Here is a 24,386-nt window from a genome sequence, read left to right on the forward strand (position 1 = left end):
GGACACCCGAGCGCGGCGGCGCCTCCTGCCCGCACCGCCCAGCCGGGGAGGCGGTGCCGGCCGCGCCCGCCCGCGCCATCGCTACCGAGGCCAGGGCGCCACTTCCGCCCCGGTACCTGTCATGGCGCCGATCACGTGCGCATGGGCGGCGCCCGGGCGGGGCCGCTCCGCTCCTCCCTGCGCTCCTCCCTCCTCCGCTCCTCCCTTCCTCCGCTCCTCCCTCCTCCGCTCCTCCCTCCGCTCCCGGCCGTGCCGCCGCCGCAGGCCCGCCCCCAGGTAAGCCCCGGCTCCCCCCTGCAGCATCGCGGGCAGTCTCGCCCCTCCGGGAGGGCAGGTGCCGCCGCCGGCTTGCTGCCGTCCCCGCTTCGCGGGTGTTGGCGGCGTTCGGGGTACTTCCCGGGGGAGGGCTGTGGCCCCTGTCGCCCCGGCGGCCGCCGTCCCGGGGGAAGGCCCCACAGCCGTGGGGCTGCTGCTGTTGGCGGCGGCCCGGGGGCTCCGGTGGTGAGGAGGGCGAGCGGCGGGGTCGATGCGATCGGCCGCGATGGGGCGGTGCCATCGGCTCTCGGCTGGCGCTGCCTGCGGCGGCGGGCGCGTGACGCAGCGCCGGGAGCGGCGGGGCCGGGCCGGGGTCCCGCGGCCTCGGGATCCTCTCAGGGACCGTCCCGGGCCGGGCCGCGACACCGCGGGGACAGTGGCGCTGGGCAGGTGGGTGGGCACGGCGCCACAGGCGCTGCCATGATGGACAGGCCCCGAGAGGTGTCGGCACGATAAGCACGGCGCGATCGGTGCCGACGCGATGAACAAAACCCCCTGCTCGGTCAAGAGGGTCTGGACGGTGCCGGGGGATCTGTGCTGGGAGATCTTCTTAGGGTTTGTTTGTTTGTTTGTTTGTTGCAGCAAAGCTGCAGAGTGGTTTATAAGGATGAATTTAAGAGATTCCAGAAGGACCAGGAGATGATGGAGGTCCTGGCGTCCTGCTCGGAGCAGGGACAGCTCCGAGGTCACAGCAGGGGCTCAGGGCTTTGTCCGGCGAGATCTGGAAAGCCTCTGAGGATGGAGAGCACACAACTTCCTCCTCCGTTTTTCTGTCCTCATGGTGAAAGAGTTTCACCTTTTATCCAGTAGGGCCTTCCCATGTTCAGGATGTGCCCATTCTGTTCCATTACCCTGCACTGCTGTTGTAAAGCTCACTGCAATGCTTGTGTTGTATTTGTCTGCTGAAACTGAAGCGAAAGAGATAGTCGGGCTTATCTCTGCCCTTCCAACCTTCCAGGTCTGATACATGTATGTAAATAGGTCCATGTTTTCAGTCAGGGTTTGTGGTTGCAGGTCCATACCAAAGGTTCCCAAATACAGGCTACTCACAGATGGACTAGACACAGTATAATGATCTCAATGAATTGACATTTAATCTGGAAAAGAAGGCGGCAGTTCAGGGGTGACCTTATCAGTCCCTACTACACTGTGAAAGGAGGTTGTGGCAGGCTGGGGATCAGCCTCTTCTCCCAGGTATCAAGTGAGAGGATGAGAGGAAACGGCCTCAGGCTGTGCCAAAGAAGGTTCAGGTTTTGCATTAGGAAGAATTTATTCACAGAAGGGGTTGTTAAACATTGGAATGGGCTGCCCAGGGAGGTGATGGGGTCACCCACCATGCCTGGAGGTGTTTAAGGAAAGACTGGACATGTCACTATGCCGTGGTCTAGTTGGCATGGGAATGTTCTGTCAAAAGTTTGGGTTGGTGATTTCAGGGGTCTTTTCCAACCCAATTGGTTCTGTGATTCTGAGATATTTCTCATGTAATTTACAGGTATGTCCAGCCTTATGCAGGAGATAACAAATGGGGAGGTTTTTTCCCTGGGAATATGTGTGCTCACATAGAGCAAAGTAGGTGGTAGCTTTTTGCCTAACTTAAAATAGTTGCCTCAGAAAGCATTCGTATTTCAAGAGAGTGCAATTCTCACACTAAGGACATGGATGATGAGCACAGGGCATATGGAAGCTTGGCATTTCAAATGGGGAAGAACAAATTAATTTCAAATTAATTGTTTTAATTGCCTAGTTGTTTACATTTGGAATATCTTTCTGTGAGGACCAGGACATGTGCAGCACCTCAGTTGTACCTGTTCCTGCAGCTGTTCTTTCCTTTCCACTCCTTAGATTTGGCATAAACCACATTACAGGAAGAAAATGACCCACTGGTTCCATCGCAACCCTCTGAAGGCTACAGCTCCCGTTTCATTTAATTATTATGGGGTAGCCACCACTCCAGCTGCAACAAAAGTTTGCAAGTAAGTGTACTTGGGACTAACTTCACTCTGCCTCTTGTAGTTTGGGGGACATCTTTATAAGTAATGGTTTCTCTTCAGTTTTTGAGCTGAAGATGACTGGAAATGTTTAGGCAGGGAGGCAGTAAGACACTGAGCATTTGCTTACAGAGAATGAATTCTCCAGTTTTCAAGTCTCTGAGTGCACAGCAAGGCAAATTACAACAATGCAGAGGGCAAAGACGAAACACTTCATTGTCTTTCTGATGACTGTGCATTCCTCTGCAAAAGATTGCTTAATTTCCATAAGTGGATAAGGCCTGACTGTTCTGTTGTGGATAGGAATGTAATGAAAAAGGGATCTCAGCTTATTTTGCAGACATCTCTTCATCTCATCATCCCATTATCCCATATCAATATTGAAGGATGTTCCTGCTTGTTACTTTCTTTTCTTCCCTGTGCACCCAGCCTCTTGGTAGGTAAAGGCATAGTTATTTTCAGTAGTGTTAGTACAATAGATTGAGTACTCATTATCTACTGCTGTGTGACCAGAATGGATTGTATCAAAGAGTCAGTCATATGTATCCAGAGGAGAAAGGAAGATTTTTCTGTATAAGTACATTTTTGAGTAGAATTTCTTAGTTTTTTTGGTTTTTTGTTTGTTTTCTTTTGATTTAGTGACTTGAGGTTATCTCGAACACGGCTCTTGGAGCTGTTTACAGACTCAAGTTGTAATCCAGAAATGATGAAGAATGCAGCTGACTTGTACTTCTCACTCCTGCAAGGTAGGAAGATTTATTAGCAGTACTACTAATTCATCAAGAGAAATATCAGTTCAATTTTAGTGGCACTTCTCAGAATGCGAATTGTGCTGATGTCCTGTAAAGAAGCTTTGCACTTCTTTGCACTTTGCACAGGAAGGAGAGTGTCTGCATGGGTTCTGTGCTTGATACCAGTGGTGGCTGCTCACCAGACCCCTTCTCTGAGTTCCTGTGTCCTTTTGTGACCCTGCCAGTACTAAGTGCTTGCAGCCCTGCCCTCCTGCTTTTAACCTCATTCTGGCGGAGGAGAAAACGTGTATTTTTTTCTTAGATGGTGGTGAATTGCTCCCTAAATATAATTGAGTCTGTTAATCAGTTGATGTAATTTATTATTCAGTGTAAACTGCTGGTTTGTCTAATACTAGACCATAGACTTGTTGCAAGTTTGCCTTCTACTGCTGTTTGTCTTAGGTGTATGTATATATGTAGGTGCTCATCAGCATGGTATCTGCATTTTCAGTAGATTGTTCACCTCTGCTGACACATTCCTTTGAAACCTTCCTTCTGCCAATATTTTGGTAACTCTCTCCTAGCAGTCAGGTGCTTGACCAGGTTCTTAGGACTGAGTTTTCAGGAATCAGCTGGTTTGTGGAAAGTGGGATCTTTCAGTCTGTGGGAGGTAAATGTTGATTTAGTGAGCCCATGGGAATGGCATAGACTAATGTCGTCTCGAGGTCAGATAAGAATCCCTGTTGCTATAGCTATGATTTGGAGAGTTTGTTCAGGAAAATATCATGCTTCACCACTAAAATCTCCTGCATGTGAAAAGAATGAGGATTTTCTTTGTTTATAAACACGTGACACACTGACAGGCATAGCCCAAATAGCTGCTATGGCAAGCTCTTAACCTCTTAAAGTCTGTAAGACCTGATCAGACCAAGGCTCTTCTTCAGCCTCCCTGAAAAGTTCCTGGGCATGCATACGCATGCTAGGATTTGAGCATCCCATAGCATGAGCTTCATCCCACTGACTGCTTTTTTCTTGGCTACTGGACATAACCAATTTCCTGTAGTCCTGCAGATAGATGATGACTAGGTGAACCCATGCTTAGAAGCCCTTTTCCCTCTCCCTATTGAGCAGGCAGCTTTTCTTGGAATTTCCTGGTTGTCACTATGGTGGCAGAGACAGCCACTCACTCACCTTGAAGAACCTCAGCCATCCTGTACCTGGGCCAGTCCCACTCCCAACTTGTCACCATATGGGACATGCAGACATCTGCCAGGTTTTCCTTGAGCAGTCAAGATTCTCCAGACTGAGTTGGTAACGTGCTGGGTTGGTTTTCCCCACATTTTGTTCTCAAGATACTGTGGAATAGAGGCCCCAGGAAGTAACATGGGGTTTTAAGGGGGTTAGCAAGAAACATTTCTTTATCCATATCTGTATTCATATTGATCCATCTCCTTCATTATGAATTTGTGTTTTCTACTTCAAGATTGCCTGTTTTATTATTCCATAGGTTTTATCCTTTCACTGGATGACTCTTCCCAAGAGTGCAAGTTGAGATACATTCAGAATTTCAAGTGGACAGACACGTTACAAGGACAAGTCCCGAGGTGCGTGCGTTTTTCTGAGTGCGGGTAAAGCAGCTGCTCTCTGCTGCTCTATTACACACATACACCTGTGCCAGCACAGGCCTGAAGGGAAACAGAAATGTAGCAAAAAGTAGTTTCTGAAAAGGTGTTGCTGTGTTTTGGGTAGCTGCTGTACTGTGTCAGGTGTTCTGAAGTGTGCATGGCCTTTATGTAAAGCTGTGAGAATGCACAATAATGGTAGAAGGATCCACTGGGTCTCAGTTGATCTACAAACTGAGCCTGCAGTTGGCTAGAGTAGTACAAAGAAGAGCCTTGAGGGCATTGATGAGTTGAGCATGGTAACAGAGCTCGCTGCAGTTGAATATTTGGTACTATTGCCTGAGCAGGGACTTCTCTTTGGAGGTTCCAGTGTTGCTGAAGATCTGATTTTTTCTTGTCCTCTGAAGCTCCAAGTATATGTCCTCCTGGTTCAAACAAACTAATTCTCTGTTTCCAGTAGGAATACAGATCTGTAACCTCCTGAATTATGCACTTGTCTCTTGCTATTGGAGGTAGTTGTGTTGTATAACCACGCCTACAAATTTGTCAAGCTTTAGCTAGAAGTGCTTGGCCTTCTCAAAGGTTTTATTCCCCACGGAAGAAAATCTGTTGATTAGGATTCTGTTTTAATTTTCTCACGGTCATACACTCCTGTACTTGTGCCAGCATTACTGTTCCCACTCCCACGTCTTTCTTTTTAAAAGGTTTGATAGTTCCTAAGCTATACTGAGCTTGTGATTGCAAGTTCAGTCTTTTCAAAGGCTCTGGTTTTAGCTTATGAAATTTCCTGCTATTTGCACATGCTGTTTGTCTGCAGTTACATAAATGCTTGCAATAACATTAATTTGAGAGACTTGTAACAGACTCTGACTTATTAACTTAGCGCTACAGCTTTAAAGTGGACATTCCAGGGCAAGGCTTTCCACAAAATGTGCAATTGAAAAAAAAAAAAAAGAGATGGAAAAATGTCAGCCACACCCAAAGCTAAACAAATCTCAAGTTACAGTTTTAAAATAAAAGTTCCCAAAAGGGAAGGGTGGGCATCTGAATGTGGGAGATTCTAATTATGAGTTTCTAAAGGGAATAAGTAAAAAAATTGAAGTCTGTCTTAGGTAGTTCAGCAAGTAGGAGGTTCTGAATTGGAAATTGTTGACATCTTAAATGGAAAATGTTTTATGGAGGGAAATGTTGGCTTTGCTACGTGAACTATCAGCAGAGAGAGATGTCAGAACAAAGCTGAATACATAAAGTTTTTGAGGGGTTTTTGTCTGTCTTTCTTTAGTGCCCAGCAGGATGCAGTGTTTGAACTGATTTCCATGGGATTTAATGTAGCTCTATGGTACACAAAATATGCATCAAGACTCGCTGGAAAAGAAGAGTAAGTGGTTTTTGTTTCCTAACAATTCTGCTGTAGCAATACTCCACCAAAGATTTAGCAGGTTCTGGGGGTTGCCTGCTGTGGGACATGTCCAGCTCAGACAGAGGAGTTCCAGGAGGCAGTTGGTGTTTACACACAAGCACTTCAATCCCTTCTTGCCTCTGTAAACCAAGTGCAGTAGTACCACCAGTGACTGTGGTGAGAGAAAGTGTCATTGGTCAGTAAACTCTTCATCAGTCCCCTTCTAAATGTCCAGGTACAAAACTCAGATTCTCAAAATCACAGCTCTGCTGACATTTAGCCCTATAGACTTGTAAATCTTTGGCTTCTAACACTGAGGTTGCCTTTTACTTGAGATTTATCACAGATCTCATGTTTCTTTTTTTCCAAGCAAGTTCTCTATGATTATTTCATTATTGGACACTGTAGGAATCTCCTTTACTCTGAGTGTAGCACAGCTGTGGCACAGGTCACTTTGGGAATTAGTTGGCTCTTGATTCTTGAAGGATTTAAGATTCATCTGGACAAATGAATGACACTTAGAGGCCCTTTCTGACTATAACTTTACTGGTTCATTCTACTTTCTCAGTATAACAGAAGATGAAGCAAAAGATGTTCATCGCAGCCTGAAGATAGCAGCTGGGATTTTTAAACACCTGAAGGTAGAAGGACTTTCTTTGCTGTCTGTTTTTCAAAGTGTCCCCAAATACTTGACTTTTTGTCGTAGAGAGGCCTTTGCTATACACATATACCTGAGACCAGCTGAATGATACAGGGAACAGAAAGGTATTAATATGTTGTGGTACCACTCAATCCCTGCAAATCATTCCCAGTGGCACTGGAAGTGTTTGTCTGTCTGCCCATATCATGTGCTACAGTGCTGTCTTGGGACCTTCACTCAGTGTATCCCATCCATTTAGGAATGAGGCACTTGTTTTGCACTGGTATTAGGCCTAAACTAACTCTGAGACTTGCTTTGTATTCAGGAAAATCACATTCCAAAATTGATTACACCTGTGGAAAAGGGAAGAGATTTAGAAGCTCGGCTTATAGACTCCTACATAGTACAGTGTCAAGCTGAAGCTCAAGAAGGTATCTTCAGATATGCATTGGTTGGGTGTGGGAAATGACTCTGTGGGTCCCCGATGTCTCATGAATTCTGGTTGGCAGCAAGGCCATGGGTTTTTTATTCTCCTGAAGTACTGTGGCATAGTGGGGCAGGTTGCTTTTAAAGAAAATTTTGTTACAATTATAGAAGGAAAATGCCACAAATCATTCTGATATTACAATTGTAATGTGGAATATCTTTCACTTAGGAAGAAATTGTGTGTGGCGCTCCTTTTTCTTATTTTCTCCTTTCATGCAAGCCTTTCACCACCATGCTTGCCTAACATAAATTCCCAGTTCCTTTGCTTTAAAATATGTGAAGCTTCTCTTTATTAGCTAATCTTAAGGCTAACATTCCTTCAGTTTTTCTATTAAATTGGATTAAATTTTTCTATTAAATTAAATCATTCTATCCAAGAAGCAATCTGTCTTCAGTCTGCTGTTTGCTTGACTGCACAACATCTATTTCCTGTTCGTGCAGGGGTTTTAAAACCCTAAATGCCTCTGCTGATTTGATGTGATGGGACATTTCAATTAAACTTAAACTATGGTGTGGAACTTTTTTTCAGTGACAATTGCTCGGGCTATTGAGCTGAAACACAATCCAGGCCTAATAGCTGCTCTTGCTTATGAAACAGCCAACTTCTACCAAAAAGCTGGTGAGTGTCTTGTTTTGTATCCTTAGTGACTTGGTTTATGCACTCTTGCCAGCAAATATACTTCACCCACCCATAAAGTGCAGTATTAATGCTGCTCTCAGTGGATATGGAGTGTGTATTTAGCTTCTATTTAGCACATTTAAGGCTTCAGTTATCAGCATGTATTTTCACAAAGCTTTTTGGTTTTGTGGGAATCTTTTTCTGTAATTCATGGAAGGAAACATTAGTGAAGGAAGACAAACTAGCAGCAGACAAATGGCCTGATGTCAATGGAGTGTGTTCCAGCTGCCTTTGGGCAGCAGATCATGATGCAGAGCGTGGGGAGTAGAGTGGGTTCATTCTTACTTCCAGAGGAGTAAGATGATCTCTGGGCTTACTGAGGCTTACAAGTGGGAGAAATGTGGGAGTCAGGAGAACATTGTAACATACATCACATTATAGGTCACTACTGGAAACTAGGAGCAAGCTTTGAAATGCTGACTAAAAATACTTAGAGAATTAGCCTTCCAGACTTAGTGGACAGCAGTTTCAGGGATTCTAGGGACAACTGCATGATAGCTGCATAGTTTTGTTTTTTTTTCTCGTAGTTTTTTTGTGCTTTTGAAGGGTTAACTTTTGTCCCTTGTTTCTGGATACTTTGGGGTTAGGATCTATTGCTAAGTTTAAGAACTCTGGTCTTATAATGTGTTTGGGGTTTTTCTTTTTGGAAATGTCTTAAGAATAACTTTACATATGTGTTCACAGATCAAACATTATCCAGTTTGGATCCAACCTATGCAGGTAAATGGAGGAAGTACTTAAACTTGAAGAGCTGTTTCTATATGGCCTACGTAAGTACTTTGCATGGCAGCAGTCACAGCTTGTTGTCTGTCTGCCTAGGGCTGCGTAGGGAATGGGGGCTAAGTATTGCCTTGGCTTTCTTTCCATACTGTGAAGAGGAATTGTGCAGTGTCAGTGACATTTGAACTCATTTTTGTGGAGCCAAATGAAATTGCAGCAGTGCAGATTTGTTGTGATCACAGATCTTTAATTGAAGCCATTCAGGTTGAGCATAATGGTCATTTCTGTTATCTACATCACAGCCTGATCCTAGGCACAGTTCAGAGCTGAGCATCTTTATGAAGGCCCTGAATGAAACTGCATCAAGTACCAAAAGGTACCATTCCAAGAGCTGTCCCTATTTGCCTGATGGATCTCCTGGCAAGTGCTGTGGTGCCCCTGAGATTCTCAGCTGCTCAATTTGCTGTATCTCGTAGCCTGCCACAGCCTGTAATCTGTCTGTTTTATACTGCACAAAAGGCCCTAACTAAGCAGTTTACATAATTATCTTTCTCCTAGGCTGAACCTGTAGCTAAAAGCTGCTTGCCTTAATAGCAGGTTTGAGAGGTGAGGGAGGGAAGAGTTGTGGTACTTCTCCTTTTTTTTAAATTTGAGTAAATCTGGGCAGTGGTATATTTGCATAGATTGGTACTGTGAGAACAGACACTAAAGGAAGGGGGGAAAGGTAGGCATTAGTTGGTGGGATTGTTCCTTCACCTATTGTATTTACTAGTTCAATTCAACTCCTGATAATAGATAATAGGAAATCAGTTCTCACTGGAATACAATACCACCTTCAAGCACAGGTGTGAAGGAATGGGACCTTTTGGGGTGGGAAAGTCATTTGGACTGTGATAAAAGATGTCAGACAGCAGAACACCTCATCTTCTCCAGATTTAGTGATGTTTGTCACAGATGGAGTTTTTGAGTGTTCAGGTAGTTTTAGTTTTCAGTCTTAGCTTCGTAAACTTGCCTGGGGTTCATTCTCTTTCTGTGCTGGGGCTTGATGCAGCACGCTGCTACAGTGAGAGTTTGGACTGGCCTGTGTGCTGGTGCTTCAGGTCAAACAGCTTCATGCAGCTCAGTTACTCTTGGCTAGACCCGACACAGCTTGGTTCATACCAAGAGTTCATGGTTCTGGTTCACAGTGTTCATGTTGAACTGCATTAATGGTTCAGTGAATGCTGCTTTGACTTGCATTCCCCAGCTGTCAACTACCTGCAGGGAATGGCAGCTTCAAAGAGCTGCAGCTGCTGTAGGGAGCAGGAGAAGGGAATTGGTGCAGGAAATGTCCAGTGATGTTGGTAATGATTTTGTCCTCTCCCATCAGGCATACTGTTACCATGGCCAGACTTTGCTGGCAAGTGATAAATGTGGGGAAGCAATCAGATCTCTGCAGGAATCAGAAAAATGTAAGTGTGGTTGAGACTGGAGTACAGGGTCTGATGATGCCATGCCTGTTCTGTTTTGCTGTGTTAATTTGCTTTCCCATAAAGACTTTATCTGTCACCTGATGGAAATCCAGCACACTTTTGAATAGAGAGAGCGTGTTTTTATTTTTTTTTGTCTTACCAAAGACTGTCTTTCATAACAGTGCTGCAGAAAATTTCATCTTCACTTCTCAGCCTGGCTTAAAGACTGGCTTTGAGCTGCCTGCAATACACAGTGTAAAAACCAATGGTCTGGTCATCCTGTTTTCTGGTCTATGTGTTAGAGTAGTGCAGCCATTTCTGCTTTGGAGGTTAAATAGTAAATCTAGATCATGCTTGTTTATTTTTAAATAGGCTTCAGTAACTTATTTCTTTTCTATTCTATTAAAAGGTGTGTTCAGGCAAGTTTGTAGTAGTTCAAGGTCTTCTGCCCAGTTTTCTCTCTTCAAAGCTATTTCTACCCCAATGGCCTGCACTGCATAACTTTACTGCAATGTATATAAATGCTCAAATCTTCTAGGTGGAAACTTTAATATTAGTTCTAAAGATAAATCAAAATTTATTAAGAACAAACTTAAGTTGGATTTCTTGAAGTAAAACAAATACTGTTCTGCTGTTCAGAAAAGAGTGCTTCTTTTCCCACTTGATATTGGTTACTGTTGTTAGGTTTGGGGCATCAGCTGTGTGTGGACACCATCATACCCTCTGTTTTTCCCTACCATGTGGCACAGTTCTTGGGCTTTTATTGTTGCATTTTTCCCCACACATAAGAATGCTTCCCTGTGTCTTCGTACCCAAAAAGCTATCTTTTTCTTTTCCTGTTCCCAGTCACCTGTTGGATGCAGGAAATCTTGGCTGGAAGTGCTGTCTTTGAGCCAGTTTGGTTTTGTTTCTAAGAAGAAAAAGGCCTGACTGGGTTCTGGTGTCTTATAAGACTGATGCACTGTACAGCAGAACCATGGTTTAGGAGGGTCATATAAATAATTTTTATTTCCTTTCTTTCTTGCAAAGTTTTTGCCAAAGCTGAAGCATTGTGCAAAGAATATGGAGAAACCAAAGGGCCTGGGACTACTGCCAAACCTTCCGGACATCTTTTCTTTAGGAAATTAGGAAGTTTGATTAAAAGCACACTAGAAAAATGCCAGAGAGAGAATGGATTTATGTAAGTAATTCATGGTTGGTACAGCACTCTGTATGAAGTGTTATTACCTCATTTGCCTTTATTTTCAGGATGGGATGGTAAATTTCACTCTCCAGTTGTTAAATTCCTTTAGGGCATGACATGTAACTTACAGATAAATTTCTGTAATTTTCTCTTGGCAGATTTGCAGTGGGTCTGTGCTGTCCCACTCTGTCCCACTGTCCTGTGCCAGTTCAGCAGTGTGGGTTGGACTGACATCTGGAGAGGCTGAGCAGTTTTCTTCCTTAATTCCTCAGCCACCTGGTTGCTTTTATTTCTGCACAGGAGAAAATCTGCAGAAGTTGCTGTGTTGCTGTAATGCTCTCTTCCTGTCTCCTGGGATCTAGTAGGCAAAAGAGGATAGAGGGAGAAGTGGAGAAGACCAGTAGATGATTCTGCTTTGCAAGCAGGGAAGTCAAAACACAGTGCTGCCTTCAGTGAAGAACATGCTTAGGGTGTTTAAAGCCTAGGGGCTTTATCTGTCCAAGTATAGTTAATATTGTGAATAGGGCTTTCTGTTCATTAATATCCTTCCAAAAAGGATTTGGAAATACCAAGTTTTTATTTCAGTTGAAAATATGAAGATTAGTTTGTCTTTAGAGTTCTTTTGCTCATTTATTTCTCCCCTTCCCTCCTATTATGATTTAGTATTCCATAATAGGTTTGCTATTTCCATTTTTATGATATTTAAAGACCTCCATAATAGGGGAACTGACTAAGTGGAAAGGATGGTCAAGTACATCAAAGTGAACTGCAAATAGGAAGAGAAATGCTCTGCTCTGCTTTGGTTCAAATACCCATTGTCAGAGCTCACAACAGCAGCATACTGGAGATTTCAACACATCCATGTCCCTCTAGAACAAAACTTGGAAAGAGAAAGCAGTGACTGTTTTGGGAGAGCTCTGTGCAGCACAGGAAATGAGGCAGAGGGTGTCTGGTGTCTGTGTGCGAGCTCCTGCTGGCCAAGGGCAGAGGGACACCCTGAGTCCCTCTTTGCGCTGTAGCCAGTCTTTGGGGGGCTGCTGTGTTGCCATCATCCACTGGCACATTAAGACTATTTAGAAGAACCGTCCTCTTCTTCTTTGGGAAGTACTTTAAATCCTCATTTGTATTTTGAAGGGGTTTTCTTTTGACAAAATATGCTCTTCTCATTGAAGCACTCAGAGTAATGGTTATTAAGTAGGAGAAAACACACCAGACAATTAGGGAACAAACAATAATACTAAGAAGGAGTTGCTTTGATTCTTGTGAACCTTGCTGGCAGAATGCACGTTAGGCAGTGCCTTATTGAAGAGAGCAGCAGTGTTTGCCACTGTGAAAACCCAGATTGTTTCGTTTAGAATTGCAAACGACTTGCAGAGATGGTCCATTGTATTTTAAATACATTTCTGTATTCTGTTCCAGCTATTTCCAGAAGGTGCCAGCGGAGGCTCCCCAGCTGGAATTGAAAGCAAACTATGGCTTAGTAGAGCCTGTTCCTTTCGAGCTTCCTGCCTTGAATGCACACTGGACTTCTGAAACAGTTGCAGCATTTGATCTCACCAAGAGGCCAAAGGATGACACGGTAAGATAATCCTATGTGCTGTTCTTTCCCCCTGACTTTATTCTCTGTATCATTCAGAGTTAGTTTGGCTCTTCTGTAACATTTCCCAGCTCAGTGTAGGAAGCAGACACAAGGCTACCACCTAAGCATATCCTTCTGTTGTGCCAGGGGCAAGTCAATTAACCTCTGCCACACTGCCAGCATCTGGAAAATCAGCTCATTTTTTACTAAATCCTGTAACATTACAGGAGTGAATGCTAGAGAGAGATTGCTTTATAGAAGAGGATTCATATAAGGATGCTGAAACAGACAACAGTTGGCTTTTCCACCTTGCTTGAGGCTTACTCAAAGTTTTCAGCCTTGAAAAAAGAGGGCACTATTAGATTATAACATGTAAAGTTAGCTGTGCATAAGTACTGTGCAGACACAGTGGTTTGTACTTGTGGTATTTAGTTGTGGGTTTTTTTTCTTCTTGTTTGCAGGCTAAACCAAAACCAGATGAAGAAGTAAAACCTCTGAAGGAACCAGATATAAAGCCTCAAAAAGACAGTGGATGCCAGATTTCTTAAGTGCCATAAGTGCTTTGAAGTCACTTTGAAACTCCTGTTCATAGAACTCTGGGGCTTTAGTTCTGATCTTTTATTGATTCTCCTTTTTACATTTAGAAGGCTAATTTAATTTACCTTTGTTAATATCTTGCTTAAGAATGTGGTGGATTTATAGGAGGTTATTTATATCTGATTTATTTTTGATTTTAGTGGGATATCATAGAATGAGTGGGCTTAAATGTTCCTATTGTGCCTCTAAGGAGTTTCTTTTTGTGGGTTTAGTTTTACCCACAAATAGCAAAGGAAGTATCATGATTGTAATGCTTGAGGATTTTTCCATTACTTTATATGCTGTGTCATGTCCAATTCTGCAAACAGAAGTTTGCACGAACAGTTATATTTATTCAAGTTTTGTCATTCAGGCTTAGCACCCTGTCATGTTCCAATTCACCTAATTGTAGTGAGGGAAGAAAATCTGGGTTTGGTTTGTAACACTCCTATGGTATTTCACAGGACTTGCACAGAACTTGGGGAAACCTCAAGTTCTTTATAACAGGAGCACAGTTTATGTTCTGAAACTATTAACCTCTGTTCTTTCCTCTGTAGATTAGGGTTTTTATATCAGAATTTGTAGTAAGGTACCTTATCTTTGTCTGTCCTTTAATCCAAACCCTTTAATATCAAAGTGTATCTGAAAGTGATGCAGCAAGCAGTTTGGAAATGCTTAAAAGCAAAGCATCCCTGTGCCATTCATTCAGAGTTTTTGAATCTTCAAAGCTTTGTTAAGTTTGAAAGCTGCAGACAGTTCAAATCTCTTGACACTGGAATTCCCACAGCTGTCTTGCTAAGGTAATGGATTTAGAATGAAGTTGCTGTGTTTCCATCTGGGTGGTGTCTATAAGAAGCTGTCAGGAGAACAGGGAGGAAAGATGAACTGAAGAGCTGATGGCACAGCTGGGAAGCCAAGCTCTAGATTTCCTTTATGCCCTGTGTAAGCAGTGTTGCTTCTCAGCTTTTGCAGTATTGCACTGAAATCAGCTCTTTCAGAAGAAAACTTGCCAGAAGCCAAGCCCAGTCAAGGCTAAGAAAGAAAGGATTTTGCAGAATTTGCTGCTTCCATTTCTGCCTACTGTGGAAAATGTGACAGCATTCTTTAGTGCTGAGCACTGCAAAACACCGTGACAACAAAAACATCTTTCTGATTTGCTGCAAGTGCAAAGGCTGATGATGCATGTGTTGAAGTGAGATCCTTGCAATCCCTGGGTACCAGTTGCTGCACTTCTCTTTGCCTGAGAAAGAAACAGAGCAGCCTGACAGTGTTCACCCTTCCAGCAAACACGATGGCAAATGCATTTGCCATGATGTAAACTGTATCACATTCTTCACTTTTTACTCTTTGTTCACCTTCCACTGTGCTGTAATTCGGTGCTTCTAAAATCTTTCATGGGGCTTGGAGTCACTTTGCTTAGAGAGCAGGTGTGTAACTCCCTGAAGGCCCATGGAACAAAAGCTGCTGATGAGGTTAATAGGGAACTCAAGACTCTTCCTGAGATACTGGACCAAATTACAAAATTTGTTGATACAAAAGGCAAAGAGACTTTTAATGCTGGCTGTTGTGTGTTGATCAAATGCAGACCTCCTTGCTTCCCGTGATGGATTTTTCTTTCTGTCAGTTCTGCACATAAAAATAAGCGTAAAGTGAGCTGAATTTCTTTGGAAGAAGTTTCTGTTCTGCAGGGGCCTAGAGGATAATGAGTATCAAGAAGAATATATACCTGAAATGGCTCCATTTCTTCTGGTGCTGCACAGGGACCTGTGGTATGTTTCATGAAGAGTTACTCAAATCTGTTCCTAACTTGATGAGATGACTCAGACTTCTTGCATTGTTAAAAGACCAACTTAGGTTTTGCCAGGGTGGAGTGTGGAGTTAGTTTTCTTATATAGATTTTAATTCTAAAAATGTATTTCAGCTGTAGTCAACAGCATTTGCTCAGCCTGCCCCCTTTAAGGATCAAGATGCACTGAGTTAACTCAGTTTCATATTCACGATTTTTTTAGCTACTCACTGTTTTTCAGAATTCTTTGTCAATACACATCTCAACTGAATTAGTTTTCTTTATCTGTAAACTAGATCCCATTTTCCCTCCTCCCCTCATTTTCCCTTCCATCTGCTACAAACTGTGGCACAGACATACCCTTATTTCCTAATGCACATGTTGGTCCTGGGATTCATTTCCCATGCAGCTCCTACTCATGGGTGGGTTCCAGTAGAGGAATATCTTAAAATCAGATTAACAAATCATGACTAAATCGTTCCCAAACATCTTGGTAGGAAAGATTATTTTATGGACTTGGAATTCTTTGGACGCTTTCTCAAACCGAGTGGTTTTTCTGAATCAAGTTCACTGTAAATAATTTGGGACATAACCAAGTGAATTGTGTCAGATGATGACATTACTTAAGCCTAGCAGTGTAACCTCTTACGCCATAGCTGTTTCAGTAAATATGATGTAGTAGTTTAAAAATAGACTAATGGAACAAACTAATTTCACTTAACATGTGTTGCTTTTCAAGACAAACTTTGTTTACTTGTAGCTAAAATCCTGTGGCAAACATTGGATGGTTTTGCCGAAAAATAAGAAGCTGGAGAATGTTTAGTTTGCAAAGTAGAGAGAGCTGTGAGGAAATGAGCAGCTTTCTCTTTTGGTTTTGTTGGCTAGTAGCAGGAATTACTGTAAATAGGATATAGATTAACTGTCCAATATGCTTAAGAATATGGATGAATGAACTGGGAGTTTCCATGAATCTGGAAACCCAGCAGCCATGTTCCTTCTGTTATAGCTCCCTTTAGTAATTTTTAAGAGTGAGGTATTTTGAACGGTGACTTTTTAATATTCTAATGCTGCAAGAGCCCGTTTTTCTGGCCTCTCTCTGGTTTGAGAGGCTCTCATGGCTAAGCCTGCAAATCTTGTTGGTGTAAATAGTCTTTAAAAATTTGTGCCCCATCTGAAGCAGGACAGAACTGCAGCTGAATAAAATACGGAGTGCTGGGCCCTCTGTTTTGCGCTTTAAGAAAAGCAGTGATTGTCTTTAATCTACTGTAAACCAAACCATTAAGCTCTTTGTAGGATTTCTATTTAAATACCTTCCTCCATGTATTTAAATATACTTTTTCCATGTATTTAAATACACTTCCTATGTTTCGTGTTCCTGGGTTTTCAGTAGTTACTCTCCATCCAGCATGTGACACACCTACAGCTGAGGGACTAAACCTGGCCCTTGGATGCTGATGTCTGCCTCCCACTGGATTTGGTAGAGTTTTGCCTGTCACCCTAGGGATGGCATTTGGTCACTTGGATGTTCAGCATGGATCTGTGGTGTGTCTGTAACGATGGTAGTTGTTTGTACAACAAGAAGGAAAATGGATCCCTGTGTCTATGTAGAATAGAGACAACTTTGCACTTTAGAAATTTCTTGTCTTGCAAATTTGGTACAATACAATATGCTTGTAAATAGTCCTTCCTGTCATTTTGTTGCACTGATTTCAGTAGTGTGATATGGGTAAGGTTTTAATGGGAAACATTACTAAAATGTATTTTTAATTGTCTGTGTATAAAACAAACTCATGAAGCATATCTCTGCCTTTAGTATTGGGGAACATCAGAGGAGGCAGCAGCTCATCTGTCTTCCATGGGAATTCCCAGAAGTGAAGACTTTCTGTCTGTTGGCTGCGGGGTGAAACATTTCATCCCATCCCTGTGTCTGGTATCTAAACTGAAGTTTCAGCATTGACATAAGTCCTGTTCATGCCTATTAGTTATCCCTAAAAAGATTATATCTCTAAAGATCACTCTTAAATTGCCATAGTAGCGTAAGCTGCTTTTTTTTTTCCTTTTTCTGTGTTTTCGTCCTGTCACTGGCCCAGCTGAGTGAGGAATAAAGCACAGTGAGTAGGACTGGCATGGAAAAGCCCCTGCAGTGTGTACCTGTCTGCAGGTTGTGAGTGCAGTGTAAAGGCCTTTCCACAGTGGCCACTGGTTTCACTCAGACCTTTCCCTGCTGGTGATGCTCTCAAATTCAGCAAAGGTCCCATGGCATCCCAGGGGACCCTTGATTCGCTTTTTATGTAGGAAGGCTTCCCTCCTTTGGTGCTGGTGCCTTCATGGATTACAAGCTTTCTGAAGCCATCCTGTACTCTGAGTAATCCCACTTCAATGGAATCAACTCTGAGATTACTGACCGAGCAGCCTTACTTTGTGAAGACAGTCACCATGCAATCTTAAGCTTCATAGCTGAAAAATTTGTATATAGCCACAAATTTCAGAATACCATTTAAAATAAACAATCTTCAAGTATTATGTTTTATTTCATTATTTAAAATTTTACACACAGTAGCAAGTAAAAGGCTCTGTCTTGAATGTTACTTTCTGCAATTTAATGCAACTTTTTTAATTGTAGAGAATGCTTAATCCTTGCTTAAAGGAGGACATAAATAAGGAAGATATATGAATTAGGTGCCTATGGAAGTAGTAGCTACAGTGAAGCATGTCAGGTCCTGGGGCAGGAAGAGAGGATATGGGCTTCCCAAATTCCTGGTCAGAAAAAAGAAAGTAATTAGGCAGAATTTCTTATGGCTGTACAAAATCCCAGGACTTGCCAAGGTCTGTGACATTGTGGGGTATTCTGTATACTGTGTGAAGGGGGTTATTTGGGAGTAACTTCTCTGATATTTTGGATGAAGCCTTGCTAGCATAGCCAGCTCAGTCTTCCCTCTCTGAACGAGACATGCTTCTGCTGGTGTCTTCAGGAGTCCCATCTGTCTGTCAGAGCCATGTGATGGTCTTTAATAATTTTTCTTCATGCCTCCAATCTTTCTGTCTGGCCTTCCCAAAGAAGGACTTGTTTGCAATGTCCATGTTGATGGCCCCTGGATGTAAGGCTGTCCTTGCTTTATTGAGTTGCTCTCAAATCTGGAGGTCAGGGGCCTTGTCCTGTGTGACACCTGGACCCTCTCCTCTGCTGGCCGTGCTTCCCCAGTTTCTGCCAGCACAGCTTAGTCAATACCTTCTCCCCAAACATCGTTAAGCCCTCTCGAATGGATGCAAAATTCCCACAGGACTCTGCTGGAGTGATGGCCACCAAGGGGCAGCAGAGCTCTTGTTTTCCTGCAGTTTTTCCACACAGCTGCCCAGCACAGATGGTGTGCAACCCAGGAACAGCACCGCAGCTTTAAAATGGGAAGAGGTGTCACAAGTTACACTTCCTACATCATTTTATGTGGAACACGTCTGTAGTTAGTGACAGGGGGGCATCCAGGAGCCCGTGCATGCTCTGTGTCCGGGAGAGGAGCTACCTCTCCATCGAGGACACTGCCAGGACGTGGAGCAGGAGCACGGACAAACACCAACGATCTCTTGCCCTGTGTCCCAGCAGCTGCTCTGTCCCAGGGCCTGGCAGCCTCTCTGGGGCATCTGCCCTTTGGGAAGAAAGCGGCGTGATGCTGTGTACATCTGTGTGGGGTTCTCTGAGGTCGTGGGCTGGGTTTCCATGGCAAGGATTTGAAGTGGGAGGGCTGCAGGGGCAGCTTCTGTGAGCAGCAGCTGCCCTCATGTTGGCCAGAGCCCGTTCCAGCCAGCCCCAAGACAGACTCGCTGCTGGCCAAAGCTGTGTCCATCACCTCCCTGCTCATGGCTGTGGGGAAAAGGCTGTGAGGTGGACAATGAGGCCTCAGGCAGCTGGAAACGTGAACTGAGGGCTTCTCTCCTCTGCACACTGCCCTGCCAGTGTGCCCCAGCAGGCTGGGGGTGTACAGGAAGCTGTGAGGGAACACAGCAGGGCAACTGACCCCCAGAAAAACCCCTGGAAAAAAACAGAGGGATTTCCCACAGCATATAATGCCATGCTCAGCAATCAAACCATGGGGATGGAGGTTGGCAAGGGGCTCCCCTGGCCCAGAAACTGGCTGGGCATCAGTTTGTTGTTCTTCTTGCGTTTGGGGTTTTTTCCCCACTCTGCCTTGTTTGGTTTTTGTTTGGTGTTTCTTTATTGTTTTGTTTTGTTTTTTGTTGTTGTCTTTTCTTAAATTTAGTTAAACAGCTTTTATCTCAACCCATCAGTGTTTTACCTTTCCAATTCTCTCCCCCAGGGCTAGGAAGTGAGTGAGTGGCTGTGTGGTGCTGAGCTGCCGACCAGGGATAAATCATGACAGTCCTCTGTAAAACCGTAACAGCAGTGCATTCTGCACACAGCATCTGAATGATGGGACACAAGCAGCATCTGCAGATCAGGACTGCAGCAGGAAACAGGAGCTTTAGCCATGGATGTTTAGAAAAAATCACAAGTATGATGAGAAATCTCCACACAGCAAACATCGGTATTATAAATGGAGGAATTCACAAATACAGGAATTGTGGTATTTACAAAGACTGCCACGTTTAATATGGCACAGTTGAGGCGGATGTGAACCTTTCACCTGGAGAGCTCAGTTGTGGAGTTACAAATTTGTAGGATAAAACATGGAACTTTGCCATTTTTGTTTTGTTTGACAAACTCGCAAACAGGATGCAGGTGATGTATCTCCAAGACTTGGTTCTTCCCAAATTCAGGTGTCTGGCTGTTGCATACACTGACTATTCTATCACAACCTGCTGGCCATGGTAGGATTATTTAAAGCAAATAATATATTAGCTGAATCTGGCCAGTGTGAGGAGATCAGTTAAAAGAGGCTCCAAGTTTTCTTTTTTGCTAAGTGGCAGATCATATTGCAAGGTGAATGGTACAGAACTGTGTTTGGTGCAACTTCAAAGATTAACTTGTTTTTATGCTCAAAGTTTTCTTCTTGTTTCCACAGTTCACAGTGTCCTTGGAGTCTGCATCTCTGGTTTCGGACAGTTTCAATTGCGTCCACTTAATTCCTTAGAAAGTTAAAGTTTTTTTTTTTTCATTTTTTGTTTTTTTTATTTTTAATTTTAATAAGATTAATTAGCTTACTTTAAGGATGGATTAACTGGAATGCAATCACTACTCAAGCAACAAATCTGGATCTTTGCTATTTTTTCTCCTTATTTTAATACTTACTGGTGTTGTCTGAAGGCATTATCACCAGGATTTAAAACCCTTGATGATTTGTAAAATTGTTTTTTACAAATTGTTCAATTTGTAAAATTGAACAAAACAAACTGTTTTGTTTTGTTCAAATGATAGAAACTATCAATACAATTCAGACTACACTTTATAGTACCAGCCCATCAGCTTTCTCCAAAGAGTATATTTTACAGTACCCACAAAGGAGTTTTTGCATGGCCAGATGCATCCTTTGTGATGAAAACAGTAGAAAACCATTGTTATCATGCAGGTAGACAGCAGTCAGTGTGTGGTATGTTAGGTATGGTATGAAGTTTGTGCAAACTTCACAGTTAGACCAGTGTGGCAGAAAGCACCTGCAGAAAAATCAGAATAGGATGATTCTAATCAAGGGTGGACCAAGAAAGATCAAGTAATCTTGACAGGTTTGTTAAATCTGAGCCATGTATCACTAGGTGTAGTCAGCCTGACTAAGGACTTTCTTGCTCCTGTATTTCAAACTGCAGAAATTTTTAAATATTAATGAATTGAACAGAAAAAGAATCCACATAAAGGTTAAAATCAGATTACATGAATTCCTGTGAAAAGTGCTGTAATACATGGTAGATCCTTAGGAATATAAGAGGAAATGAATGAACAGAGAAAGGGGAAAATGTTAAACTCAAAGCCACATATTAAAATTCAAACCATTTGCTTTTGGCAACACAGCTTTAAAAGCTCCCATGCTTTAACTATTAATGAAAAAGCTGTTCTACTGGCAAGGCAGATACAAAATTTCTCTGCAGCTTCCACAGTATCTTCTGTATCCTGCTGAAGGAAAAAATCTCCTTGGTATGAAAGTTTCTGGAGAGAGTTTCGGGTAAATATGACAGGGTTACTGAGTGACATGTCTGAAATGAGCCACCAAGGACTGTCACTGGGTTTCACCTCTTCCCATCCACCAGCTCAGAGAACATCCTGACCAACTGCACATGGGCAGCACAGCCTGTGGAGGTAACCAAGGACATCCACCTACTGCAGGAATTCCGAGACACAAATAATTATGTGCCCCTATGCTCATTTGTAGGGAATTCTAATTTACAGTTTACACAGACTTGGGTCTTTCTACCCAGTGGAGGCGCTTTGCCTGTTTTTAATATCAGGGGAAAACCACAACTGAAATAATAACTAAGTAAAAGGTAGGGGGTTTAGGTGCTTTAAGAAACAAACAGAATTGTATTTGTGGCCATGGAGGTATTGATATTCCATAGCTACAGCAATAACCTTCAGACTGCTCCTCACTGCCACACAGAGTTGGGATGTATGTGCAGGCAGGTTTCAAGGAAAAATAGTGCATTAGATTGAAACCTGCACTGGGGCTGCAGTTCTAAATGGTGCTATAGGAGGAAACCTTCCCTAGGATTTCATGTGTCCAGCTTTTCTTTTGGATAAGGTAAATAATGCATAGTCACAGTGCAGGAACAAATGATTTTGCAAATTGTTAATAAATAAATACTAATAAAATGTGGTAAATTTAACAGATTTTTGAATGCCAATGAAAAGCTGTTTTAAACCCAGTGCTGGGTATGCACAGAACTGCTGAGGGACCTGGCCTGAAAAATTTCCCCCTGAATATTGCAAAAACCAGCCTCAGCCACGACTGATTCTAATGCAAACAAGTTGGTATAAATAAAGCAGATCTTGTTCTTTTCCCTCACAATTTTATTTTTCTCATTTACATTTAGTCCAGAACCCAGATCTAGGAGAGCATGAAAAGTTTACCACTGAATGAAAAAAAAAATGGTTTAAATGGAACATTAGATTCTTCCTGGCCTGATTACAGGAATACAAATAAGAAACGATTCTGTGAAAATCAATGTGGCTGTAGGAAAGTAATCTCAGTATAACCATGAAAATCCATCACCCTGCAAGATACAAGATTGCCATAAATAAATGTTTGTCTATTCCACTCATTTCCACTTTCCACGAACAACACTGGAATGTGAAGTTAAACTCAGTGTGTTCTAACCTTGCATTGCAAATAAGGCCTTCCTGGGGCTCCTGGACACTCTGCTGTCACAGCCACCTGCCCGAGTGTGTGTTGAGGGAGAGGGACAGAAAGCCACAACATTTCCCAGCAGGATGGTGCCCAGGAAGAGGAAGGGGTTCCCATTCCTCAGCAACAGCCATGGCAAAAAACTGGACATGGTGTGGAGAGAAAGCTAGTGAGGAAAGACACACTGGCTGTACAGAGAAGAGCACCTGAGGTCCTACAAAACCATTCTCTCCAGGGGAAAAACAACCAACCCGCTGCTTTTGCAATCTGCAGTCAGACAACTTCTTCCATGTGAAACAGGAAATAGTTGAGCTTTTATGTGCATCTTTGCAATAGGAAATATCCCAAACTCAGCCTGATCCAAGAATTAGGTGAGGATTTTTTGATGGGTCACTAACTACATGATGCTGTAGAGGATTAGCTTTGTCTAACCATAAAGGCCCTTTGGGAATGTAGGTGATACAAAACACTTCCCATAACCTGAGTTCTAAACCTTTTTCTTGTCACCAGTTCTCTGAAAGTCCCTAAAGTGTGTGGTTCTGTTGTAAAACTTCTGCTTCTATTAGTGTTGTTTGCTGTTGGGATAATGTAACTCCAATTATCCTTTACTAATTCCTGCCAGTAAGAAAATAACCTGCCCTGCTTTGTTATGCTGCAAGACTCGTTACTGATGGCTGTAACAATGGTGGCTGTACAGGACATTCAGCTGATCCAAGGCCAGTCACAGGACCTCTTGAGGAAACACCCAGTGGATGATCATCTGGGTGAGAATTCGGAATTAAGGATGTAAACTAAGAAATGTGTGGTGGAGATTTTCTAGCAATAAAATTCCACAGGAAATATGGGATTTTTTTTTTTCTTTTTATGTGAAGGTAACAGATTGTGGACTTCATAATTTTAAATTCGGTTTTAATTGCCTATCAACGAAGGCGTTCCAAATGTTGTTGAAACTTGAAACTGTCTGAATCTGTATTTGAAGTTGTAGTTGGCCAGTTTAGCTTTAGAGAAGAGTCACACATGGCTCTTGCAATTTAGGTGCAACACAACTTCCCTGAAAACCTGAAGAGTGAGCTTATGCCAGTTTATGCTTTAAAGTGAATGTCTGTTTTGGAAAAGCAGTATCTAAAACTGGTAGTGTAGTTTTCCAAGTTTTAGGTGTGATAAAACTGAATTTTAAAACAGGACCTCAGCTCTGGCAGCATATTCTGAGATTCTTCCCTTGAGCTTGATTCTTATCCATCAAATTCTATTCTTATTTCTCTTTAACAAGACTTAAATTGGAACCTTTGATACATAAACCTATTTAACAGCAGTCTTGCTTAGTGGAGGGAGTAACTTGAGAGGAAAAGGGTAGCACAGGGGTTGGGACTCTTAAAACATGAGCCAGAGGTGATTACAGCTCACCCTCCCCACTCCAATACAACTTCTTGCAGGTCTTTGCTGCTAAAGCAAAACTGGATTATTTCTAAAATGTAACAGCAGATTTGCCGATGGTGTTTCCACAATGTTGCTTTTCAAGACTTGTTTTAACTGTGTGTTGTGGCTTCTGATACTGCAAATGGCTTGTCACTATTCACCACATAAGCTACAGCCATAAATCAGCCTTATGTGATGATGGAGTGTCAGTGCAAGGTAAGTGGAAGCACTGGGACAATTATAATTTTTTAAGTGTTCCTAACAGGAGACACCTACATTAGTTGCTTTTTATCTAATGAATGTTTTACTGGTTTATCTTCAGGAACATGGAGATAATGGAAAAAACTCTAAGGGAAATGACATGGACTTTTTTTGAGTGACAAAGGACACCTTGGGGTATCAGAGTGTTGAACATCAATAAAGAATACAATGGGCTTCTCACAATGTGCTTTTGCAAATATTAATGAATTTTCAGAATGTGACCCAAAAAGTCAACAACTTTTAGTCTCAACAACTAAACACTGATTGTTGC

The 24,386-nt window shown here is 42.6% G+C and overlaps 1 protein-coding gene across 2 annotated transcripts; it reads left to right on the forward strand.

Annotated features, from left to right (window-relative positions):
• Positions 1-106: 106 nt before the first annotated feature.
• Positions 107-17,675, forward strand: BROX (BRO1 domain and CAAX motif containing). Of its 2 annotated transcripts, none has more exons than XM_086878826.1 (13): positions 107-276; positions 2,158-2,288; positions 2,943-3,049; positions 4,542-4,638; positions 5,939-6,034; positions 6,624-6,696; positions 7,021-7,126; positions 7,711-7,800; positions 8,545-8,630; positions 9,950-10,031; positions 11,061-11,211; positions 12,634-12,793; positions 13,255-17,675. In XM_086878826.1, exons 1-13 carry the CDS (start codon positions 142-144, stop codon positions 13,339-13,341), a joined length of 1,401 nt encoding a protein of 466 aa, XP_086734952.1. In that variant the 5' UTR covers positions 107-141; the 3' UTR covers positions 13,342-17,675. The 2 variants fall into 2 exon arrangements, with proteins under 2 accessions (XP_086734952.1, XP_023778659.1); XM_023922891.2 differs by lacking the exon at positions 107-276 and adding an exon at positions 564-705.
• Positions 17,676-24,386: the final 6,711 nt, after the last annotated feature.

The sequence above is a fragment of the Cyanistes caeruleus genome, chromosome 2 (assembly GCF_971803275.1).
Source record: "Cyanistes caeruleus chromosome 2, bCyaCae1.hap1.1, whole genome shotgun sequence".
Taxonomy (NCBI): Eukaryota; Metazoa; Chordata; class Aves; order Passeriformes; family Paridae; genus Cyanistes; species Cyanistes caeruleus.